The sequence below is a fragment of the Tenrec ecaudatus genome, chromosome 6 (genome assembly GCF_050624435.1).
Source record: "Tenrec ecaudatus isolate mTenEca1 chromosome 6, mTenEca1.hap1, whole genome shotgun sequence".
Lineage (NCBI taxonomy): Eukaryota > Metazoa > Chordata > Mammalia > Afrosoricida > Tenrecidae > Tenrec > Tenrec ecaudatus.
In genome coordinates, this window is record NC_134535.1 from 163,502,358 (window position 1) to 163,526,735 (window position 24,378).

General features: G+C 40.1%; 1 protein-coding gene across 1 annotated transcript in view; it reads right to left on the minus strand.

Moving 5' to 3' along the window:
• The window catches only part of ST8SIA6 (ST8 alpha-N-acetyl-neuraminide alpha-2,8-sialyltransferase 6), a 177,178-nt gene that overhangs the window by 44,932 nt on the left and 107,868 nt on the right, over window positions 1–24,378 (minus strand). The window contains exon 4 of the mRNA XM_075552454.1: window positions 10,613–10,699. Coding sequence (XP_075408569.1) covers window positions 10,613–10,699 — 87 coding nt within the window. The remainder of the gene's footprint in view (window positions 1–10,612; window positions 10,700–24,378) is intronic.

Sequence of the window (24,378 nt, forward strand, 5' to 3'; positions counted from 1 at the left end):
TAATAATAACAACAGGGTGTGGCCTCTGCCGCTTCCCTGAGTGCACCAGCCAGAAAAGTAGAACACGGCCCAACAGGATATTAACAGTGAAAAATGGTCCCCTTTCCAACCTGACAATTGACCCCAAACGCCGATCCTACAGTACACACATCTTCTTAAATTAGTATATGTGTGCATCTACAGCCCAGAGCCATCCTCAGAGTCACCTGGTATGAATCCTGATCAGTAAACACAGAAAGGGGTTGGGGAAGAGGGGAATTGTCATCGTACACAGTCAAAGTAAGTTCCTAATAGAGACGACTGTTGCTTCTCTGTAAGAAATCTGTGCTGCAGAACAAAATGTCCTGAATCTAATAATGCTCTTAAGTGCTGGTTTGTGTGTGAGTGTGTGTGAGTGTGAGTGTGTGTGTGTGTGAGTGTGAGTGTGTGTGTGTGTGTGTGTAAGATCATAAAATGGTGAGGGGGTGGGGGGCAGTAGTGGTAAAGTGTAAGCTTGCAGAATGCTTACCTAAATCAAACCATAGCTATTGCTTTTGGAGAAATATTTCAGAAGATAGCTGAAAGTTTTATTGGCTAAATTAAGTTTGGTTGCCAATGTTATGCTTCCTCACAAAATGTTCACTTCTCTGTGTATGTATTTATAGAATGTTTCTTTTCTCAAAGCTAAACAACTAAACTATTTTAATGTGTCATGTAATCAAAGTTCACACCAGTGATAAGGGCTGTAAATTTTTTTTGTGTAACCCTATGTCCCCAGGGAGTTCAAATACAAGGAAAGCAATATATTAGAGATTATTGTTATTTATAAATACCAATGAATCTATTCAAACAGATTAGAATTTTATTGATATAGTCCTATATAGGAGGATTTCACTTATGCTTATTTGTTTATCGTCATGGAAAAGGAGAGTGGAAAGATTACGGAAGTTTTATTTGAACATTTTGAACAGCCCCCTCATCTATCGAGCACAGAAGGCAAACAAAGGAACAACTTTCAAGCAAGTTTAATGAAATCAAACCTGTGGGGATAATTTAAGATTTAATAAAATTGCTTCCATGTAGTAGTTGTCTATAACAAGGTAATCAAGCACAAAATACCTGCTTTTACAGGTAATTTGATAGGCATCTCATTTGCGTGAGTCCTATCATAAATGTGTCTTTTTGCACAACTGTGTTGTTTTCTGCCGCTAAGTCTTCAGTAAATGTACCATCGATAGGGCTCAGTTATTTTACATTCCAACCCCATCTATGAAATCAAATGCCATAAATGGATCCAAAGGAAACTGGAAGACGAAATAATTGTGAGGATATTTCTGAGAAGAAAGGGGAAAATTAAGCCCTGTTGCTTGTGTGCCTATTGGTTTTCCGTAATTGTTTACACAAATGAATGCAGTTCTTCTACGTTAGCAAACCATTCAAGAAAACTAATGCCGTAATTAACATGCAAGTTACCTAGGGACTCTAAGGCTAATTACTGACGCTCAAAGATCTCTGCTTGGGATAAAACCTGCTTACCAGAAGTTTTCAGAGCCTTAAAGGATGAAACAAGGAAACAGGGAGGGAGAAGCAGGGGACATTTCCTACCACGGTTAATACAAATTTAAGCATATCGGTGTTGCGCTTAAACAGTTTTGTATCATGCGTAAGCCAATGATTATCTCTCAGTTTCTAGGAGTGACAACAGTAATTTCTCAGACTCAAATGCCGTGGATTTTGCATAAGTTATTATGTGTGTCGTGGCTTGTGCTTGGCGGGGAAATGGTAGTATGAGAACAAAAGTTATTTGAAAAGCACATTGCAGCGGTCTCAATCTCCTTGGGCCTGCACAGCTGTCAATGAAATTGGATGCAAGGAAGAAAACAAGCGCGGGAGTTTGAGCATCTTCAACTTGTACTTGAAGCGCTCTTTACCCAGGCTCAAAAAGGCAGTCACACAGACACCGGTGCATAACTCTCACTTGGAATGCCTGGATGCCACGAAGGGACACATCTGAGCCGGGCCCCCTCCTGAGCTTGACATAAAGCAATGATGAGAGTAGACTCCATCTCCTGGAGGCTCCATGGGTGTCAGAGTAGAACTGTGCACCACAGGGTGTTCAAGGGCTGGCTTTTCCACAGCAGGTCACCAGACCTTTCTTCCAAGGCACCTCTGGGGGGTCCCAAACTCCCAACCTTTCAGGTAGCAGTCAGGGCTGCGAGAACCGTGCGTACATGGAAGGGGGAAAACTGCAGTCAAATCCCCGAGTGCACCCAGCCTCATAGAGGAAGAGTTCTTAGGGACATGCTAGTCTTTGGGGGGAGAACTGAGACCTGGAATAAGGAACAGCACTGCTGATGTTAGGTAGATCTGATTTGAAAGTAGTGAATACCAGAAAGACGTCTACCTGGTTTACTGACTATGCAAAGGCAACCATCGGTGCGGGTCATTTGCACATTTAGAGGTAATTCTGCAAAAGCCTAAGAATTCCAGACACTAAACTGTACGTATGAAGAGCCTGAATATAGACGGAGAGGTAGTCATTTGGAAGTATAAGGGGCTACTGCAGGATATAACTTGTTCCCTGTTCTCATCTGAATCCAGCCTGAACCTCTGGCAGCTCCCTGTCAATGTACTGCTGCAACTGTTGATGGATGATCTTCAGCAAGATTTTACTGGCATGCAATAATTCCATGTTATCATACAATGATAATGAACTAAGCCACCAGGTCTTAACCCCACCCTAATCCTGTCCAAGAAGGTGGTGTAGTGGCTATGAATTACTCTCCTAATCACAGGTCAGCGGTTCAAAACCACCAGCTGCTGTGAGAGAGAAAGATGAAGGATTCTACTGGAAACAGTAAGAGTCTAAGAAACTCACAGGGGCAGTTCTATCCATTCCACTAGGTTCTCTGTGAGAGGGAGGGGAAAAATGAGGAGCTGATGCCAGGGGCTTAAATGGAGAGCAAATGTTTTAAGAATGATGAGGGCAATGAATGTACAAATGTGCTTTACACAGTTGATGTATGTATGGATTGTGATAAGAGTTGTATGAGCTCCTAATAAAATGATTAAAGAAAAGAAATCTCTCCATTCATCAGGAGCACCACTATTACCTCAGTCAATCAGACTCAATATTTCTCATTTGTCTTTGATTCTTTATTATTCATCTCATTCAACTGGAAAACCAGGAGATAATAAGCAACTTACTCTGTCAATTCTTCCATGATGCATGCCACATCTGTTTATTGGGGACCATCTTCCATGACCTCTAGACAACAGACGGTACGTATACTGTGGCCCCATGGAGCTCACAATCAGATGTCTCTCCTCGATACCATTGATGTACTGTCTTCATCACAGTCTAGTGCCACTCTACAACTGCTCTGCTGGCCTTCAGCCTCCTCATTCCCTGCTAACCCCTCAAGTCACTAACATTATGTGGGCAATATACCTTCTGTAGGAATAAACACTCCTAGATCTGAATCAGCCCATTGATCATGATGTCAACTGATCTTGGGGTGTCGGATCAGGCGGCATTTGATTCCATTGTGTGTGGGGCTGCACAATGAAGTTGCCAGTAGCAACATTTTCCCTAGAAAGGAAATTCATCACGTTGCTCTCTTGCACTGAATCTCTCTGGGGTTCCTGATATCTACATCATGCCTCTCTCCACAAAGCATTTCAAGAAATAATGTCCAACGTGACCTGGCAATATTTGTCTAAATCATTCACGCTGACACTCACTTATAAGTATTCATATTTTTGTTTCTGGTTTTTCCATCCTGACTTCTAGGTCAATAACCAAACCTTGCATTTCTCTTGTCTCTTTCCCTACATCCATGGATTGAATACATATTTATTGAGGAACTACTTTGTGCTGGGCACTGGACGAGACACAGAGGGACTACAGTACTTTGACAAAGAAATCCCCTCAGTGGGTAATTTCTAATGAACGCATTTTACCCCCTTTGCTAGCGAGTATTTAAGAAAAATCACTTTTTAAAGAGTTACTTAGAGTTCATGTGACCCCAGAAGTCTCAGACTTCCTCCTAGGTTTCAGCTGTTTTCAATTATTTTCAAATAGCCCCTAGGTTTCAACTGTAGGAAGCTTCAACAACTAGGTTGCAGATGCTTAGACTAGATCCACTTGCCTGTGTTTCTTTAGAATTTAATGTAAGTTTTGTAATTGCTGCTAGAAGAATACGACCACCTTTTAAAGGACTGCATTTCACTTCAGTTTTGATAAAATGTTACAAATAAATGAAACAGAAAACTATTTAGCTACTTGACAACTATAATAATAGGGGACGTTTTTATAATGCCAGATTTATAAATAAGCCAGAAACTCCTCTGATTTAGCTATGTCAGTAAATATTTAGGAAAGTGGATTGTTTGTTATGATTTAATTGTATAGATTTCTGTTGTGAGTTTATATAACTTCATTTAAAACTATATCCATAAAAACATTACAATATAATAAATATTTAAGTAAATAAATGTCACCATGGCTGTCCTTCTGAATGACAATAAATAGTAAGTATTATAGCCCCAGATGTTTACTTAAATTGGCCCAGAAAAGATGAATAGCACTTTGGTAATCGTCATGGTTACTGATGCACTTTTTATACTGAGATGGTCCTAAGGTAAAAATGGCTGTACTGTCTGGATGCACTCCATCTATGCATTTCTCTCCATCATGGTCAGCAGCAGTGACAGAGACAGCTTTTGATATGAAGAGACTCCTGATTTTTGTTTTAACAAGGAACGAAAGAAAGAAAAGAAGATGGAAAGAGTGAAGAAAAACATATAACAGTATATATATGTAGAGAGCTAGTATATATATATGTTCTATATATATGCTTTAGTATATATAGATATGTATATAGAAAGTATATATCTATACACACACGCACACACACAAATGACTTGCCCTCAACTGCTTACTAGAGGTTGGTGGGTCAAACCTGCTCAGTGACACTGCAGAAGACAATACCTGATTATCTGTTTCTGTAAATATTACAGCCAAGAAAATCCACTTGATAGCAACCATATATATATATATAAACAAACCAGAGATAATTTTTTGCAAAAGATAAATTATGAACTTACCTTTTGCAGAAGATAATTGACTTTTGTTTCTTCAGGCATTGAAACCACGGAAACAAAACAAACCAATCCCACTCCCATCCAGAGGAGTCAGACTCATAGTGACCCTGCCTAGGAGTGAAAGTCCTTTTTAATAGGATTTTGACCCTTCAAGTGAACTTTGCAAACACAAACAGGTAAAGATAAGTATCTGGAGAGCAATAAACTAATCTGGCAGAGTAAAATCTGCATGGGATGCATAGTAACAAGGAGAATCAGAATATGGGCTAACAAACAGCAGAGCCATCTCAACCAAGTAAGGTCACAAATGATGTGCGGGGCGCGGGGATAGGTACAGTGGTGGGAGTCATCTGGTTCCCATTAGTTCATCTGTTGAGGTTGGTGTGCTGTTTGTTAAAACGGCTCTTGTAATCAGGGTTCTCTCTAAAGTGGGAGACTGGGCAGAGACCCAATGTGGAAACCACAACTTTATATTCCGTACCCTTTTTAAATGTATGTCTGCACAGCAGCATAATCTAAGCAACCAGATTTCCATCCATAGGCACAAAAAAATCAGACAGAACTATACTTGTAAGACTGATGTATTCATTTCTCAACACTCGCTATACTTTTGATGAAACACTACATTTTTATCCCCTTGTGTTTTTACTTCAATAAACAAACATAAAATGTTAAGAGAAAAACTGCCAAGCAACCAGTGGGTGACACGCTGTCATTCATTTCAAGAGACATTATGAGTGAATTATGCAATTCCTGAAAGTGTTCAAAAAGCTAAGAATATTGTTAGAAAATTTACTATGAGTTCAGCAGAAGAGGAATGGGGTTTTTCAAGATGAACATTGTATAAGGTTCAGAGAGGAGAAGTTATCTGTTTTTAATATATCAAATACAATGACTATGGTTTAATTAGCCTCCCTCTAAAAGAACAGGATCTTATTCTTTCAGTGAATAGTTGGTCAGAACACGGCTGATGATGTTGAGATAGCAGCAATGATATTACAAGTGAGAATGTCAATCAAGAAGCAACGTTGAGAGGAAAGATTTAGAAAGCAAAGCTATGGATAGAAGCATAAACATAGGTGTGTACATATGTAAATATATTAATTCATAAAAATAGAGATATTGGTCTATGGACATATATGGACCTCAGCTCAAGCCTTCCCTCAACACAAGAACACTTTGTTCTAACAACCTGGCACTCTGTGACGCTCACCCTCCCAACATGAATGCTAAAGACAAAATGGATGCATAAGCAAATGTGGTGAAGAAAGCTGACGGTGCCTAGCTATCAAAAGATATATCGTCTGGGGTCTTAAATGCTTGAAGTTAAACAAGTGGCCATCTAGCAGAGAAGCCATAAGCCGACATGGAAGAAGCACATCAATCTGTGCGATCATGAAGTGTCAACAGAATCAGGGAACAGGCACCAGAAGACCCAAAACAAACAAACAAACAAACCAGATTGTTGAGAATGATGGGGAGTCTGAGCACAGACCCAAAATCCATCTGTAGACAATAGGACATCCCTCAAGGAAGGGATGAGTCAACCAGGGTGCAGTATAGCACAGATGAAACACAATATGCCTCTGGTTCTTTGAGGCTTTCCCTCCCCCCACTATCATGACCCCCAACCGGCCTTTCATTTCTGACTAGACTGGAGCATGTACACTGGTACAGATAAAAGCTTATGGAATCCAGATCAGATAACTCCCTTTGGAAAAGAAAAGGGAGTAGTGATACCAGGAGGGTAGGAGGAAGGTGGGTGGAGGAGGGGAGGTAGGGGGAACCAATTACAATGATAGACACATACTGCTGCCACCCAACCCCGGGGACAAACAACAGAAATGTGGGTGAAAGAAGACAGCAGTTGGCTTAAGATACAAGCATAATAAAAATTTATAATTTATCAAGTAGTTACAAGGGGAGGGGAGGGGAAAAAGAGGACCTGATACCAAGGGCTCAAATAGAAAGCAAATGTTTAGAAAATGATGGCAATATATGTATGTGTGCTTGATACAATTGATGTATGGATTGTTGTTATAAGAACTATGAGAGCCCCCAATAAAATGATTTAAAAATAATAAAATTTTTTAAAAGAACAAAACATAAAATTGAAAACAGGATCAGATAGCCTTAGAATTCAACACACCTTGGGAGAAATACAATTAGTTTAAAGTTAATTATGTTGTGAAAAGGACAAAAATTGTGCTACCTTTTTCTTATTCATTGCTAAGACATGCATTTAACACATCGGCTATAAATATGTATTATAAATGCATATATATGTATGATGAGTTGGGTTATTTTTTATTAAAAGATCATTTTATTGGAGGCTCTTACAGCTCTTATAACAATTCATACACTAATTGTATCAAGCATATTTATACATTTGTTGCCACCATCATTTTCTAAACATTTACTTTCTATTTGATCACTTTGAATCAGCTCCTGTTTTTCCCCTCCCCCCACTGTGACCCTTGATAAATGATAAATTATTACTATTTTCATAGCTTACACCAACCACTGTCTCCCTTCTCCCACGGGTTCTGTTGTTCATCCTCTGGGGTGGGTGGGTGGGGTAGTGGTGGTTATGTGGCGATCATTGCAGTCCCTTCCTCTCCCCACCTTCCCCTAACCTCCTGGTATCGCTACTCCCATTCCTGTTCCTGGATTTTGCGTGTCGTGAGCTTTTATCTTTGCTTGTCTGTACCTGTGTACATGATCTGGTCTAGCTGCAGTAAAAGCAGGACTGGGGTAATGAGAGTGGAGGGGAAGGAAGCTTCAAGCAACCAGAGGAATATTGGGTGTTTCATCTGGCGACACTGTGACCTGGTTGACTCATCCCTTCCCGTGACCCTTCTGTGAGGGGATGTCCAATTGTCTACAGACGGGTTTTGGGTCTCTGCTCTGACCCTCTCATTCTCAACAATATGGTTTTTGTTTGTTTTGTGTCTTCTGATGCTTGTTACTCGATCCCATCTATACCTCATGATGCCACAGGCTAGTGTGCTTCTCCCATGTGAACTTGTTGCTTCTCTGCTAGATGGCCATTTGCTTAACTTCAAGTCTTTAAGACTCCAGACGCTGTATCTTTTGATAGCCTGGCACCATCTGCTTTTTTCACCACATTTGCTTATGCACCCGCTTTGTCTTCAGTGATCATGCGGGAGGGTGAGCATCACAGAATACCAGGCTGTTAGAACAAAGTGTTCTTGCGTTGAGGCTGGGCTTGAGCAGTGGCCCAAAGTCCACCACTACCTCAGTATATTGCCACGTAAACCTGTGTTCATGCATCTATCCATAGCTTTGCTTCCTAGACCATTCCTCTGCTTCCTTTTACTTTCCTGCAGCCCCACCATCATGCTCGCCCTTCTTCTTCCTCTTAATGATTCCTCTCAGCCAGCTTGCTGTTGCTCAAACACCCCCAGGATCTCTATGTCCTCCTCGTTGTTGGTTTAATTCTCTAGCTGTTCCCCTGTCTATGGTGTTGTTACTGGCTATATTTTTAAGCCTATGAGTTTATAAGAGCATTTATCTTTCATGAGTTTTATTCTGGAACATATGTCTCTTGTCAGTTAATTAAGAATATATTGCCTTGCTGATTATTAAAAAAATAAATGATACTAACTTTTCTTGACAATTGATCTCTCATCCAGGTCAAAATTATATCAAAGCATCATATGTGTACAGAATTTCCCTTATATGCCCCAAACCAAAAAAGGAGCAATGCTGAAATGTCTGAACAGTTTTATTGTTTTGTCAGGTATTACTTACCTGACAAAATTTAATATTTGAAAATGCTTTCTTATAGCAATCTAGTTTTGTGTACCACTTTTATTGTTCTTATTTAAGTATTAACTGTAGGAAATAATAAACTACCTTTATATATATATATATATATATATATATATATATATATATATATATATATACACATACTTAAAATCATCATTAGGGCAGCAAACCAATTGTTCAATTATTTGAATCCCACCACTGGATAGGTACCAGATTGGTAACAATGCTTACACTGCACAGTATATATCTCCTTAACAAAATCTACTTTTGTCAGGTGGACTTCAAGTCACTCAAGTGCACCAAGAGATCTTTCATTAACAGCCAATAAGCTGGTTTTGTCAGTTTGAAGGATCTGTACCAAGTTACTACCATGAGCAACTCCAGCTCCTTAATGATACCAATTTTCAAAACCTAATGCGAAGACACAGGAACCCTGGTGGTATAGTGGATTACGTATTGGGCTGCTATCCACAAGGTCAGCAGTTCGAAACCATCAGTCACTCCACAGCAGAAAGATGGGGCTTTTCACTCCCATAAAGAGTTACAATCTTGGAAACTCACAGGGGCAGTTCTACCCTGGCCTATAGGGTCACTGTGAGGAAGCATTGTCTTGATAGCAGTGATTTTTTTTTTTTGGTAATGAGAATATATGGAAGAGACGATGTAGAAATAAAAATGGATTCTTTTCTAGTGATGAGATTATCAATTTTTCTTCAATGTTTTCCAAATATTCCCTAACACTATTACATGTTATTGACAATAATATCTACATACATAAACTCATACACATGCATATACGTGTTGTTAGATGTCCTCTAGTCTATTCTGGATCTTAGCAACTCCGTTTGACAAAGTACAACTGCCCCCAGTAGTAAGGCTGCAGAACACCAAGCCCTTTGTCCCCACAGAGCCAATGGATGGATTTGATCATCAACCTCTTGTTAGAAAGCCATTGTACTGAGCTATAATGAGCCTATCGTGCAATGCAATATTTCAGTCATATTAAGAAGGGTGGTGCAGTCATCACCACAATCACCCTTGAAACCTTTTCTTCCTCTTGTCCCCATTGCCGCTGACTCCTCATGCCCCACCCCCACTCTTCCATCCCCCTGGTTGCTGCCTTCACAGATCCAGCCATGCTCACTTTCCAGTACAGAAAAGCATACAAAACAAGACAAAAAACAGGATCCAGCAACATTGACCAAATAAAACAGGAGTGCAACTTCAATAAAAAAGTAAGTGGCAATTAATTAATTACTTAATCGAATACATTTAAAGTGGGTGGAAGGGAGACTTAAGGCGTCACATTTCAGCCTAACTGCAGCTGCTAAAATCCGCTCTGCAATATTCACATTCCTCCACCATCAGCCCCTTGGGCCAGCAGAACACCTAACGGGACATGGCCAGATCTCTCACATGTATGCATCCCGAATATAAAGGGTACAAGAAATTAAAAACACATCCACAAACCATCCAATAAAATTATCTTTTGAATTTAGAGTTTGAAAATTTAATTCTAATAACATAATACCAATTTCTACAACAGTGATGGCAAAGGAATGGGGGAGTTGGACATATTTAATTGTATTAAAAGTCCAAGATGCCAAGAAATCATCCTCATAGAAGGGGGTGACCCCTTCTACTTTCCTCTAAACAATACGATGCCTCTTTGCCCTATAAAGCAGATGCACAAAACATTTTGGTCTCCTTTTACTTATGGTTCTTGTTTTACCTAAATTTTTCATATTCTTCTGTTTGTTGTTTCCATGGACAGCTCTGAATATCTGCGACAAGTCGAATGTAGTCATCCTCTGAATACCTAAAAGTTAATGCCAATGAAATTAGAATATAAAGTTCTCACAAATGGCGAATCAAACATGTAAGTCCCTCTTGGAGGTAACTTTTATAACTTACTCATTTTAGCCCTCTAACCCTTTTCTGAAATAAGATGAAGTAGAAATAAGTAAATATCATATGAAACTCTAGGATCATAAACTTTTTAAACCATCGTGTTGTTAGTTGAGGAATTTGTAATTTGTACATATTATAAACCCAATTCATTACTACAAATAAAACAACACAACATACTCACATCTACAAAGTAATCAAATCTAATACTACAAACTATAATAACATAGCCTTCTTATATACAGATCTTAAGATTGTTCAACTTTAGCTTTAACTTCCTGAAAAACACATGCTTTATACTTACCAGAAATGAATGGATTATCCTCTTTTTCAGAGTCCAAATTGGTAGTTATCTTGTGACTTACAGACAAATTTTCCCACAGAATAATCTTAAAGAGTATTCAAAGTTGGGTCTTGAATAGGAAGACCAAAGAAGAATCCATGCAGTTGAATGGTGGTCCTGGAGAATACTACTGACAGTACCACAGACTCCTAAAAAGACAGACAGGTCTGTCTTGGAAGAAGTATAGCCAGAGTGGTCCTTAGAGGCGAAGATGATGAGATTCCCTCTTAACATATTTTGGACATGTTGTCAGGAGAGACCAGTCCCTGGAGAAGGTCATCTTGCTTGGTAAAGTAGAGGGGCAGCAAAAAAGAGGCAGCTCTCAAGGAGATGGGTTGACACAGTGGCCACACCAATGGGCTCAAGCGTAGGACCGATGTTGTGCATCGGTCACTAGGCCAGCTCAATGCACCTAACAACAACAATCTCACAGATTTATTCTGAGCAATACATTTAAAAGCCAGATTGTGTTGATAGATGGATTCTTTCATTTGTATTTTGTTACAAACCTAACAATAGTGTTGTATTTGTTGCTTCATAAAGCTCTCACATATTAAAATTTTTTTTATTTCATCAATTGGTATTAATACATGTATCAAGTTACTCCATTGTTCAATCACGTCCAGCAGAATTGTAAATTTGATATCACATCAGTTGCCAAGCATTCTTCTTCTATGGACCCCTCGATGTCATCACCCCTTCAGCACACCACCAGCTCTGTGTCTCCCTCCCCACAAAATCCTTATTCCACTTGCTGCCTCTATAGGTTCATTAGTCCTGATTTTCATAGCCCCAAAATAAAAAAAAACATTCAATGACATAAAACCCCTAATATGTCCAATTAAATAAAAAAAATACAACCCCTCCCCCCAATACATAAAATTTTGGAAACCACATCAGGTGCAGCATGACGCCTAGGGGGGTTCTGCTGACAAGTTCTAACTGTTCAAGTCAGGCTTCTGCCTTTGACCTTCTGTACTAAACTCACCAATGCGCTCCGTTTAGTGACCACTTTCCTCGTGATTTGAGTAAAACTTTACAAAGAAAATTGTTTTGCTATTAAACAACTGATACACATTTTGATTCATGACATTTAAGCAATATCCAGTTCCTCCATGTTTTACCATTTCCTCTGACCCCTCCTTTCTCTACCTTTCTGCTTCTGAGCTTTACTCTGGTCAATGGATTCCCCTTTGCTCTCCTCCAGTTGGTTTTCCTAATAGTATGTATCATCCAGTGTCACTGCTCACCTTGTAGGCCGGTCTAGTGTTTACCTGAGTGTGTCCACAAGTGTGCGCCTGGTTCTAGGGTAGAAGGGTACCTAAGGGCCATAGACAGAACCAATAATCCTAGTTTTTTTTTACCGTCTTTAGTTCTATTCCACATGTTTCTCCCACCTTATCCAGGGCCTCCTATTGTGATTCCTTTTCGAGTTGATAGTGGACGCAAGGCACCATCTAGTTCTTCTGGTCTCAATTGTCATGGAAGCTGTGGTTCCAGTGCTCCATCAGTCAGTCCTATGGACAAATTGTTTCCTTGAATCTTTGATTTTCTTTACTCTTCTATGCTCCAGGTGAGAAGAGACCAATAGTTTCACCGTACTTGGCCACTCTTAAGCTTTTAAGACTCCAGTTGTTTCTCACCCAGCTAGGACACAGAACCTTGTCCTGGTGACCTGTGATGCCAATTGACCTTGATGGTGCTAAGAGTGTTGTCCTGGCCCTCAGGCCCAGCAAGCCACTCTCAAGGCATTTGTTTACGGCTAAGAAGTTTTCATGATTTTGCCTCCTGAATGCTCAGCTATAGTCATGGATTTATTTGTAGCTCATATAAATAGCAGGTGGAAAAATATCCTCTATCAAATCTATAAATAGTCCCAGAGGTAGTTCCATTTACCTCCCACTCATTTTCAGTTGGCATGTCTGTCAAAAGGCCACTCGTGGGTTATTGTTATTACTCTGACTGCAGGTTTGTGTGTGTGCTTGTATTCACCTTTGTTGCCTTTAATTCATGTGTTCTTCTAAGTGTCTTCCTTTGCCTTGACTATTTTGTGCTGATAGTCCCCTTATTGCATAGTGCCTTTTCTTTGACCGAAAGAAATGTGTGTCTAGTCTCCAGTTGGTGCGATGGCCTGTGCATTGGGCTGCTAACAACAAGGTCTGTGGTTCAAACCCAACAGACAAGGCTGCCTGCTCCCCTAAAGATTCATAGTTTCAGAAACCCTAAGGAGTAGTTCTACTCTGTCCTATAGGGTCACTAAGAGTTGGAATATATACAATGGCAGGGGATTTGGTTTACCCTCCCGTTAGTGATTTACCCTCTTTTCCCTCCTACCCTTGGTGGTTTATACAGGATGTGGGTTTTTTTCTGTGAATTGGCCTGTATTTGACGTCTAATATCTGCAGTCACATACACTATTTGTCCTTTTGTAAGTGACTGATTTAACTCAGCATAATGTTCTCCATGTCCATCCAGCTTATGAAGTGAATTCATCACGTGTTTACAAGGTAGTTTACCTTCCTGCCTGTCTCTTCCCCACAGGATCTCAAGGACTGACCATGTGTAGGCTAGCACAATCCCAAGAGGAATTCCTTGTTAACTTGGTAACATAATTTTTAAATAAAAACATGAAATGGAATGAGAGCGTAGACTGCTGTAAATAAGTTCATAGTAGCATCCCTGTCTTCCATGGGATTGAGGTCTTCTTGTTATAATTTTCTATAGTGCTGGACTTCCCTCACTTTGCCTACCCACAAATGACCCTGTGGTAGGGTCTAGGCTTCACTGTGTGACCAAAGGCTTTTCAGCTGAGAGCATATGTGCAGGATCAGCTCATTAAATTCTTATCTCCCTGCTTTCCTTTTCACGGGTGACCCAAAGGTCCACTGTCCCCGTCCTCCGTCTCCAGGTGCTTCAATAGTAATTCATGTAGAATTTACTGATGATTTCAAACAGAAAATGCAGGAAACGGATTATGTGGCTTGACATGAGAGACTGAATCTTCCACAATCTTAAAGCAAAGCATACAATGAATCCCTCGCCGAAGGCCCTGCGGTTTAGCTTTAGCATAACCTTCTGCCTCAATCCTTTTTGTTAGACTAGACTGAATTTGGGGATTCTTTGTTCCCTTCTTCAATGCTTTCTCCTAGTCAGGTTCTGAAGCCTACTGATACTGGCATTTAGGAGTTGGCCCTTTTAAGTCATGTTGTGAGCGAGTTTTCAAACCACTGCTCATTTGAAATTTCCTATGGCGCGTATGTTTACATCACAGAAATCTTCAACTATAACAAATTGGTGCTCTCTGCTTCCCCCTTCCTCCACATCTGATCGTGAAAAATGCACTGGTGCACCACGATCCTATCTTTTTCGACTCACCACCTTTGACATGGCCATTCAAGTGACGCTAATGAGGCCTAGCCACATGGTCAGGTCTGACTTTGCGATACCTTTGACCTTCTGAGGCACGGCTGATCCACAAAGCCTTGGTTAGACAACATTATGTAAGCTTCTCCAGCAACTATGACCTTGGGAAATGACATGTAATTTTATTTCTGGTAAGATTTTGTGAAAATGCACATCCGTACTTTTACTCTGGCTTACAGAAGAGCAGAGATTTGGGGTCATTTAAAAATTACTCTTGCTTCTATATCAAGCTTGGTTTTAAATAATACTATCGATTGCCAATTAGAACACATTCGCACTGTGAAATAGGTGAGGTCGGTCAAGTATATCAGGGTGCCTTGGTGTAGTGGTTAAACACTGGGCTGCTAACTCTACAGTCAACTGTTTCAAACCACCAGCTCCTCCAGAATGACGCTTTCTGCTCCCACCAATAGCTGAGGTCCTGGAAATCCACTGGGGCAGGTCAAGCCTGTTCTACGGGGTCGCTATGAAGTGAGATTTGAGAGACCAAGTACTCATTGTGTTTTAGGGAAAAAATAATCATATCTGAAGTTGCTAATTATAATGTACCAAGAAGTCACCAGGTTACAAAGTTCTGACGCACTTCCCCTCCTGAGAGCATACATAAAGCCCAGGATGTTAAGGGTTCAAGGTGCATACAACGGTTCATAATAATAAACTGCCATTCCTTTGTGGCATGCATCAGAACATTATATTTATTATGTTGTTAGGCTAAGGGTGTTTTAGTGTACCTGGAAGTGTTTTTACATGTTGTTTTTTTTTATGCATCAAAAGGGACACCATGTACTATGATAAATGTTGGGCTAACATTAGACATGAACTTTACCAAACGATTCCAAATTACACACTAATTCAGCTAAAAGACAGGCATAGGAGCAAAACTCATGGGAGACTTCTTGTAAATCAGCCACACATGGTAGCTTTTGACTTTACTATCACTGATATTTAAAACCAAGACTACACAATATAGCAAACTTATCTATTTTAAAAGAATAGCCCTGTCAATTTTGCAATAGGGAGACAGAGGTTACTATGTTCCAAAAAAAATCTTTTTTTATGTGCCATATAAAAATGATGCATTACTCCCTGATACTATCAAAAGGAAGAATCCAAGGATAAGGAGCTTATTCTCCACGTTTGTCTTTTTTCTCCTGAAAAGTAAATCACTTACCAACTTTATTTGGAAAATTGAGACTGCCACAGAACAATCAAGATGGTGTGTCAGGTTTTGTGTCAACTCGGCTGGACCAGGGTTCCCAGTAGTTTGGCAGTAATCCCCCCCCCCCCCCCGTATGATTTAACTCAATGCAATCAACTCCATGATGGGATCAGAGATAATGTGAGAAACTTTGTGAGCATCTAGCAGTTAGGGTGGAGGGCAGCCCCCTTGGTGCAATGGGAAGAATGACTCTGGGTGGGATGGGGCCTGCTCCTTTTGAAGTAGAGGCTCTGGGGCACTTGTCACTTCTGCTGGATCTGGATCTTGCATCTGGTTCGACAACTTTCGGCAAGTCGTCTGCCGATCCCAGGAGCCATCAGCAGGCTCCTGACTTTGGATTTGTTTGACTTTGCCTCCATCCATCTGTAGTCTTCCTGTTTTTATTTCATTTTCCTACTTGGTCCGACAGCTCCCCGACAAATACATGCTCAGGAATCCCCTCCAGCTTAATAGCTGACTTATGGACTTGAAGCAGACTGGGCTGACCCCCTTCTACAACTGTGTGAGCAATCTCTGGGGATAAATGTCTCTCTACATATGTACACATCACTGGTTTGGTTTTCTGGAGAACCCTAACACTGTTGGTAAGATGAGAGCAGGACTGAAGTAGAAAATCTTCAGACACGAAAACTCCAAGTGTGTCCCAATTCGTGGAAGAAATGTGTCTCTATAAAGGATGGCTCTTTAGTGAGAAATTGTAAATCGCATCAAACTTGCTGCAAATGTGCACTCGGGAATTTTGCAACTTGCAAAGCGTAGACCAGACCCCGCAGTCTTAAGAGGCAGCTGCTACCTCTTTTGCATCACCCCCATTTTTATGGGTGGCAAAACGAAAATTCTGACAAGATAAATAGCTTGCTCGATAAAGCATTCTAAGTGGAAGAGCTAAGAATTAAGCTCAGGTCTTTTGATTCAGTCTGGCTCGCTTTCCCATATATCATGCTGCATCTCATCTATTTTCATAATGCAACCGAAAATTAATTCTATCAGAAACATTTTCTTATACCAGGACATCAATAAATCACACTAACTAATGCACCAAATTATTTTCAAAAGAATAAAGAATATTTATCAAAACATTATTAATACTCAAAGCAAGTCACAATTTATAGATGGCACACTAAATAAATATCATATGAAAAGTTTAAATATTTTGTCTAGAAATTTCATTTCAGAGATGAAGACTCACATGCTGTGACTAGGCTTATCTCAATTAAGGCATAAGCAGGACTTTTTAAATACTATCATTTTATGGTTAATTAATTGAATCATTAAATATTTATTGGGTACTTTTTTAGTGCCTTGAATTTATCTTGAGGATATTCATTTGTCAGTCCTCTTTAAGCAGCTGAGAAACAAACTTAGTTTTTTATAACCTATCTTCATAGGAGGAGCCCTGGGTGACAGTGTGATAAGCACTGGATTGTTAACAACCAGGTTGGCGGTTCAAACCCCACAGCCGCTCCACTGGAGAAAGATGAGGCTTTTTTCTCCTTTAAAGACTTACAGTCTCAGAAACTATACGACTCAAACTAACTGCCTCTGAGTTGATTCCAGCTCCCAGCAACGCCACAGGAAAGGGTGGAAATGCCCCAGTGGGTCTCTAATGACCCTTTACAGGGGTAGAAAGCCTCATCTTTCTCCTGTGGAGTAAGTCATAACAAGGCTGTCGGTTTCTAAGTGATGTTCTACATGGGTCAAAAAGCCTTAAGGAGGCAGGCATACAATATAAAGAGAAAAAAATATTTTTCTTTATTGTGACCAGGTCAAAATTTACAGAACAAATCATTTTACCACTCAACAATTCATACGCATTTTGTTTCATGTCATTGATTGCAGTCTCCACAATGTAACATCACATGGCCCACTTTCTCCCAGTTTCCCATTTCCATGCCCCTTTCTTTCCTAATCCCGTCTCTTCTTCTGAACTTTGTATTTGAGCAAATGTTGCCCTTCCGATCTCACAGGGCCCATTAGCTTGAAGCGTGTCTGCCTTCCAGTGTTAGTATCTCCTTTACAGACATACTTTTTGTTTGGCTGAAAATGGGAGGGAATCCATTATAGGCTGAAAAGGTGACTAAGGACGACAGTGATTAAGGTGTCCACCAGTCTCTAAGTAAATGGAAGACTTATCTCCCTTTTAAATGATTTTGAGTTCTTCACATTTTAATAAACAAATAGATTCTGATACACACTACACCACAGATGAATCTTGAAGCCATTATGTTGTCTGAAATAAGTCAGTCACAAAATTATAAATATGGCATGACTTTGCCTATATGGGATATCCAGAAGAGGCAGACATATAGAAAAGAAAGTTATTAGTAGTTAGGAAGGGGGTGGGGGGGAGAAAAGAGGGAGGATGGAAAAATCTGGAAACAAATGTAGAAATGGTTGCACAACATGATTAACATAATCAATGTACTTGAACTGTACATGTGAAAAAATATGGAAATAGTCAATGTTTTGTTATATATACATAAAGGCCAGATAAATAAAGAGCTTTTTGCAGCTAGTTTCCACCAAACCTCCAAAGAGCTCAAGTGTACATGAAAGTTCATCCAGCAAATGAATGCAGTGCTACACAGTTTCCTCTGGGTAAGACTTTAAAAAATAATGGCTGGTAAGGGTATGAGAGTTACAAATGGAGGCTGGGGGTGGGCTATAGAGTGGTGCTGAATATTTCATCCACTACCAGAAGATTTTCATTTACATTACTTCAGCTCTGCAAGACGGTGACTTCAAATTAGAATACTCTGAGTGTTGTCAGCTGACATAGAAGAAAAGGATCTCTACCTTTTGTTCTTCCCACCCCATCTAGTGTCCTGCAGACAAGTTCTCTGTGAGAACAAGCAGCTTTGGGGTTGAACCCCGAAGGCGCCAGTGTCCACAGCCCCAGTACCATCTCCAAAGCCATATTCGCAAAAGTCAGATGTTGATCCAAAAAAGGAGAAACAGAACACTTGTTCTGCCCATGAAAATGAATTCCTGCACTGGGGTCTTGGTATTAATATTTTAAACACACGTGCTGGGAAATAAGACACTTGTTGACTCATCTTACCAACCAAGAAGGAATGGCGTGTCCAGGTACGACGGATTGGAATTTGCTAGAGTTGGGTGAAGCAAACCGGGCGAGTATCTGGGGTGCTGGAAGAGAGCTGAGATCACCCCGAGGCCTCGAGGACACCTAAGCTCAGAAAAGGCTGTTGTCGCAGCTGAAGCAGAGGACCACTGACCTTTGCTGAAAATTCAGATATCACCACCCCCAGCCCATAGGCAAGGATCTGCAAACTTCCCAAATGCTCCATCTTCCCACCTTCTACTCCTCCATCAATAACTCCTATAGGTTAAGTCCAGCCAGAAGCCAGAGTACGGGAGTGCAAGCAATTATGTTCAAGGAGAAAAAGAAAGAATAGTTCATCTGGATGGTTACAGATACACAGCATAAACATGGGTTCGATCCCCGTAGGGCTACTCTAAGAGTTTCCTGAAAGCTGCATAGCCTGTTATCAGCCAGAGACTACTGTAGAGACAATTATTGTATAGTTAGGTTAAAATGTAACATCTTCTTTGACCCTCCCTTTTGATCCTTATAATAGTTATATCAGTTTTTTTGTTTTGTTTTGTTTAAGCGAAGGGGAAATACATGGGGATCAAACCTCTGGTGAATTCCATCTGAACAGTGTCCAGAGATGTGACTAACCTTGTCATTGTGCATACTGCATTGGTAGGTGGATTATGGTAGGATGTCATTAGGTTAAATTTCCCCCCAACAGTTATATTGGTATATAATTCACACATCATACAATTCAATAGCTCGATCACATCAAGAAGAACTGTACAATCATCACCTCAATCCATTTTAGAGCATTTTCTTCATTCTTGTTCTCATGGTTATTAGCTCCCCATTTCCCCATGGTCTCCCCACCCACCCACCCCTGCCATGTTAGGTGCCATTGAGTCTGCTACGGCGTATAGCAAGCCGACACACGAACAAACTAAACACGGCCTGGTCCTGCACCCTCTTTACAATTCTTCCTGTGCCTGATTCCATTGGTACAGCCAGGGTGTCAACCCATCTTTTCTCTCCTCACTGTCCCTGCACTTCAGCAAGCATAATGTCCTTTCCCATGGACTCTCTCTCCTGACAATACATCCAAAGTATGTAAGACAAAGTCTTGTCATCCTTGCCTCCAAGGAGCACTTCTTCCAGGACAGATCGGTTTGCCCTTTTAGCAGTCCATGGTACTTTGAAGAGTCAAGATTATTCTCCAGCACCCATAACAGTTCAAATGCATGGCTTCTTCTCCATCCTTCTTTATTCAATGTCCAACTTTCACATGCATATGAAGCAATGGAAAGTCTCATGGTTTGGGTCAACCACACCATGGTCCCCAAAATAACATTCCACTCCAAGCAACTAGAAAAAAAAATTCATGGCCATCAATTTGATGCCACTCATAGGGATTCCATCGGGCAGTGTAGAACTGCCCCTGTGAGTTTGAGACTGAAACTCTGGGATTAGAAAATAGTTTCTCCCTCGGAGCTGGCTGGTGGTTTCTGACCTTGCAGATTGCACTACAGCACCAGGGACCGTATCCCCAAGGAACCATTAATCCAGATACCGTCTCTATAGGTTTACTTATCCCGATTTCAGATACAGACAAACATTAAAAGACAAACAAACACAAGTGAATGAGAGTATCAAAGTAAAACATAAAAATCTCAATTGAAAAGTAAAACATATAGAAACCTCAATGGAAGAGAAAGCAAAGAATATTACACACTAACACAATTTAAATGATCATGAAGCTCAAACGCTTCTTCAACAATCCACTATCCAATGCATTCAGCATGATAACAAGGCTGCTCACATCCCTGGTCCATGTTCAGAAGGGATTCACCTTAGGTATTGGGCCTTCATTTAAAAAGCTGAGACAGCTTTTAAATGGGTCAAAAGGAAGGTCAAATGATAAGACATTACCTTTTGACTTAACTACATCTCCCATAATTGATTTTACAATGCTCTCTGTCTGGCAACAGGGTTATTCACACTCCTCAACGCTGATCTGAGGGGATTCACTGGCGAGTAATGTATGTGTGGACCCTGCAGATGGAATTTGTTCTGTGATTCACAGCCTTCTGCGAACTTGATGTTCACAATTTAAACTCTGATCCCATTCTCTCCTTTAGATCTGGATGATATGACTTACAATCCTTGGATCACACAGGCTGATGGGTCACTTCCATGTGAACTGAGTTGATGCTTCACTTAGATGGCTGCCTGTTTAAAAACAAGCCTTTAAGACCCCAGGCACTACTTTTTCTGAAAGTTGGCACAATCCAGTTTCTTCACCACACTTTGCTTTAGCACCCATATCTTTCAGTGACCGCTTCATGAGGTCAAGCAGAAGTAGGGCCATGTCATAAAAACTACTTGTTCTTAGATTTGGGCTAGAATTAAGTGTAGGTCCAAAACCTACACTTCATCAACGGTTTATTTAGATCATTAGTTCACCTTAGAGACATCACTGTCATTTTATGTTAAATAACAATATCAACCATCCTCTTGGGCATTACTTCCATTGCCATCAAGCCAATGATGACTCACAGTAATCGTATAGGGCTAGATAGAACTACCCCTGTGAGTCTCCGAGCTTGCAAATCATCACAGGAGTAGAAAGTCTTATCCTTCCCTCTTAGAGCTGGATGCTAACTATGAGGCCAGCAGCCCAATGCATAAGCACTAATGCATTGTTAATGTCATTAGTTTAGCTAATGATCTAGAATTTAAAATACTGTTGAGAAAAGGAGATGATATGAGTACCTGAATTGTTGACTTGTACAGAGTAAACACTAAAGGGACTGGACACTGTTTACACAAACAATGGTGGTTGGTGATAGGGAAAATCTTCCAATAATATTCATTGACAGCACCAGAGCCACTTCCACCATTTCAACACAAGTCATAATGAAGTAAGGAGGCCATTAAAATAGTAAGTATATGGTATTTTTGGGCCAATATTTATTGGGAAGTTACGTTAAAATTTAACAATATCATTTGATCTCACTTTTGACCCATTTTAAAGTTGTTCTAGTTTTTTAATATTTCCTGCCTTCTACTTTCTATTGAAATTTAATTTTTGAAAAAATTTTGTCACTGCTGTTAGCTCTTTTGTTTTTTTGCTTTGTCTTTGTGTGATTTTCAGTATATAAAGTCCAGGATGGGTGGATCTAGAAACAGTAATTATATAATGGTTTCTTGGGGTTATGGCAGGGGAATTTTTGGGAAAATGAGGAGCTGATAACAAGGAGTGCAAAAAAAGAAGAAAATGATCTACAATTGATTATGGTAATGATTATATAATTCTTCTTGATATAATTGACTACTGAATTATATGGTATGTGGATTATGCCTCAAAAATGATTACACATACACATATATATATATACACACATATATATCACAGCCAGAAACCTATTCATGATATAATTTCCCAGAATTATTTCTCAATAATTAAACATACTAATTGGACAAGTTTGTTTAAAAATTCTGTAGCCAATTAGTAACTCATAGAAAAAAATTAAAAATACATAATTCTCATTATCTTGAAGCTTCTTCTTCATAAATAACTGCAACATGTTAACATATCACCAGGAAAGAAATAGTGAAAAACCAAAGAATGAGCCACTATTTTAAATTTTCATACTTCCTCTTACGATATGATCACTATTACCTTCCTGGGCATTTAAACTGATGACTTACTTTTCAGGTTTATATAAAGAAATCTATAGATCTATCAGAATTTATTAGAAATTAAAGGACAATTTAAAGATTTTATACAGTCATTACTATATGTGCAATTCAGTGACATTAATTATATTACCATTCTGTGCAACAAGCCCCACTGTTGGCAATGTTTTTCATCAATCTTAATAGAAATTTAGTATCCCTTAAACAAGATCTCTCCTGTCCTCTGTCCATACCAGGCAGCCTAAACTTTGGTCTGTATGCATTCTCCCATCCTGGATAATTCAAAATATAGGATTATATGATATCTTTTGTGTCTGACTTATTTTAGTCACCATGTTGTAGCATGTATCAAAACCCCCTTTCTCCTTATGGCTGAACAACATTCCATTGTGTGTCTGTACACATTTTACTTATTCATCTATTGATAGGCACTTGGACTATTTCTACCTTATTTCTCCTGTGAATAGTGTACTATGGTGGACATGGGTCTACAACACATACCCTTTGGCTTCCTGTATTCACTTAATGAATATTCATTATGTACCCAATAGAGGTGAGGCAAAGGAGCCCTGGGGCACAGTGGGCTGACCCCTGGACTGCAGGGGGAGGCCACTTGATCTAGTCACCCAAAACACACCAGTAAACAACATAGCTAAAACCCCAGGCTATGATGGCGTTTACATTATAGTAAGGATGGTGGACAATAATCCAACGAATGCATGCATGAATACTATGTTAAATTAATATGGAGCCCTGATGGCATCGTGGGTCACCAGTTCAAAACCAGCAGCTGCTCCACAGGAGAAAGATGAAGCTTTCTGCTCCAGGGAAGATTTATGATCTTGGATTCCCACAGGAGGCAGGTCTCTGTCTTGTAGGGTGGCTAAGTCAGAAGTGACTCGATGGCAGTGAGATTTTAGAGAGTTAAAAAATACTACCGTCTTCTATGCAGGGAAACAAAATGAGAAAGAAAGTCTATGAACTAGGTTTGCAGTTTAGCAAGAGTGACAGAGAAGCCCTTTCTGGGAGGTGATGATTGAGCAGATTTAGGAAGAGAGGGAATGAACAAGCTATGCACATATAGTCGGTGGAGCTGGAGGAAGAGTGTTTTAGGCAAAAGGAATAGCAAGCAAAAGGCTGGAGGTGGAAGCAGGGTGGCATCCACCCATGAATAAATCATGCAAGTGTTAGGAGATGAGGTCAAGAAGGTAACAAGTTGGCCGATGCTACAGGTCACAAGAAGGTATCAAGTCGACTGATGCCACAGGTCCCGCTACGTAATATGTTGATTCATCCAGGACCTAGGGACTTGACATTGTCCTAACTTGTTAGAAATACCCACTCATCGTTCCAACCCCTGGTCTAGGGAATCATAATCACTTTACCAAGATTGCCACATGATTTGCATGCTCACTAAATCTTGCCAGCTCTTCTCTGAGTTTGGTAGGTCACTGTAAGAACTTTGTCGTTTATTTGGAGTGAAGTGGTAAGGTAGAGAGCCAAGAAGTGCCCTGACGGATTTACATTTTAAAGGACTCCTCTACCTACTTTGTTGAAAATCATCTCTATGAGAGCAGGAATGAAAGTCTAGCAACCCGTTAAGGGATGCTTGCCAGATTCCAGAAGAGGGATGGCAGTGGCTTGGATCAGAAGAGAGTGGTAGAGATACTAAGAGATTATCAGCTTCTAAATGTAATTTGAAGGGAGCTAATAAGATTTAGCAACAGATTAGACTGCAAGAAACACAAGTAGAGAGGGGGAAAAAACCAGAGATTTAGAGATACAGACATATTCCAAGAAACTGGCTCGTATAGAGGCGGGGTCTGGCAAATCTAAACCCCATAGGTCAAG